Genomic DNA, 2,091 nt, shown 5'->3' on the forward strand with positions numbered 1-2,091 from the left:
TGGATGGATGGATGGATGGATGGATGGATGGATGGATGGATGGATGGATGGATGGATGGATGGATGGATGGATGGATGGATGGATGGATGGGAGTGAATTATGTCAGTCTATTATGTATTGGAGAATCTTAAAAATGTGTCATCTCAGGCCTTTAAATTTCCATTTTATCTCATTTAATTTAGACATGAAGCATAATAAAATGATTTAGACTCTTTTTCTCTCATTTTATCTGATGTGTTCTCTTATAAAAGCTGTGATCTTGATGTGCAGCAGTGTTTAAGCCAGAAAACCAATATGGAGACACTCAAAAGTGTAATGAAAAAATATCTAACTGTCTCAGAAAGGGAGAATCTGAGCACAATTGTATTTGGAATCATAAAGCCTTTCTTTCTCATGTTGTACCTTATTACATTACTGATATTTGCCTGATTGATTATTATAGAAGAGCCTAATTTTCTTTTTTTTATGTGGTTCTGCTGCCCTCTTCTGTTACACAGGCAACATCTAAAGTACTTGTGCATTACCATATTATGTAAATTGTATATAAATCACTACATCGTCATTGTTGTGTGATCATTATAAACCATTAATAAAAGTGTTATAGATCTGGCAATCACAGCTTTATGCAATTAACGATTAGTGCCTTATCACGTCGAAAAACTGCAGTTTTATTCCATAAAACGTCTAAATTTGATAATCTAAACTTATATTTTCCGTCTTTAGATTATATTAAATCTCATAATGTGAAAATTAAAGGAATAATGCATTTTTCATAGCAGGATTTACGTTAAATTGTTAGGCAAAATTCCCAGTCTACGTTTCCTTTGTGGCGGCCGCGGCAGCCTGCCAGAGTTTCATTCGTAGCGAACCAATCAGATTGAAGCTTACTGCGGCTCTTCGTCCAATAGCGACGCAGCTTACATCATGGCCCTGTTTCGACCGCGGACAGACAGCAAGTAGACCGGTTTGAAGCTAAGCTAATTCGGTTAATGTACATCTGGTACATGTATATTTTTGGACGTGTTTTAGTCTCAATACAGACGCGGATCTGTTTTCGAAAATTCAGAACTATCCGTGAATGTTTTTGGCCGTAGGCTAACGAGCTAAGCTAAAGGTTTATTTTTGATAAATCGCTTCGGTGCTGCTAGCTAAAAACAGGCAGTGGGTAGGCGCCACTTCACGTCCTCTCACTGTTTTTGTTTTTGTAGCGCCTTCTTGAACCAGATCACCGGTCTGAGCAGCGAAACAAATAACACGTTTGGTTTAAAAAAATAAATAAATAAGCTAGCATGGCAGAGTTTCTCGAAGACCCGTCAGTCCTCACGAAAGATAAACTGAAGAATGAGCTCGCAGCGAACAATGTGCCTCTTCCGAGCGGAGAGCACAAGAAGGAGGTTTATGTGCAGCTGTATCTGAAGAACCTGACGGTGCTGAACAACAAGAAGAGCCCGCCTGCAGACACTTTCTCCAGCGACGAAGAGTTGCCTGCCCCGGTGGTGTCCAACAGAAGTCGCTCTGGAAGAGTAAGCTTTCATTTGCACCTTTTTTTTTTTAAATCTGGAAAATCAGTATTTTTGATGTGGTGAGGTTCAAACACGTTTTCTCGTGATGATAAAGGGCGCTTTGTTCTTCAGTTGTTTTGACTTTTTTCTCTCTCTTCTCTGCAGAAAGCTACCAGAAAGACTGATAAGCCCCGCACTGAGGAGGTGGAGGTGACAGATCTCACTGATGAAGAGTTAAAACAACAGCTGGCAAAGCATGGTGTGGACACTGGCCCCATTGTTGGTGAGTTCTGGTATCCCAAGATATTTTTTACACACGCTTTGCAACCAAAACTCGCAGTTCAAAATACAGTCGTGAGTAAAATATCAATCCGCGCAAGACGCAGCAGAATACTACAAATATTTTTACTTTGAATCTACACCAAGTTAACTAATAATGTTAAATATAGAAAAATACATTGAAAATGGTCACATGGAAGCAAATGCTGGGGACAAAACAATTACAAATACGATTTTTGTTTTGCAGAAAAGAGCGGTAAGAATTATCGCTAGAAAAGATTACAACCATCCATCAAACAAATTATTTTG

General features: G+C 39.0%; 1 protein-coding gene across 1 annotated transcript in view; it reads left to right on the plus strand.

The window, feature by feature from the left end:
• Nucleotides 1-931: 931 nt before the first annotated feature.
• The window catches only part of tmpob (thymopoietin b), a 4,462-nt gene continuing 3,302 nt past the window's right edge, over nucleotides 932-2,091 (plus strand). Inside the window, exons 1-2 of the mRNA XM_014017123.1 lie at nucleotides 932-1,524; nucleotides 1,669-1,786. Coding sequence (XP_013872577.1) covers nucleotides 1,291-1,524; nucleotides 1,669-1,786 — 352 coding nt within the window. The 5' untranslated portion in view covers nucleotides 932-1,290. The remainder of the gene's footprint in view (nucleotides 1,525-1,668; nucleotides 1,787-2,091) is intronic.

This window comes from Austrofundulus limnaeus, unplaced genomic scaffold (genome assembly GCF_001266775.1).
Source record: "Austrofundulus limnaeus strain Quisiro unplaced genomic scaffold, Austrofundulus_limnaeus-1.0 Scaffold162, whole genome shotgun sequence".
NCBI classification, from domain to species: Eukaryota; Metazoa; Chordata; class Actinopteri; order Cyprinodontiformes; family Rivulidae; genus Austrofundulus; species Austrofundulus limnaeus.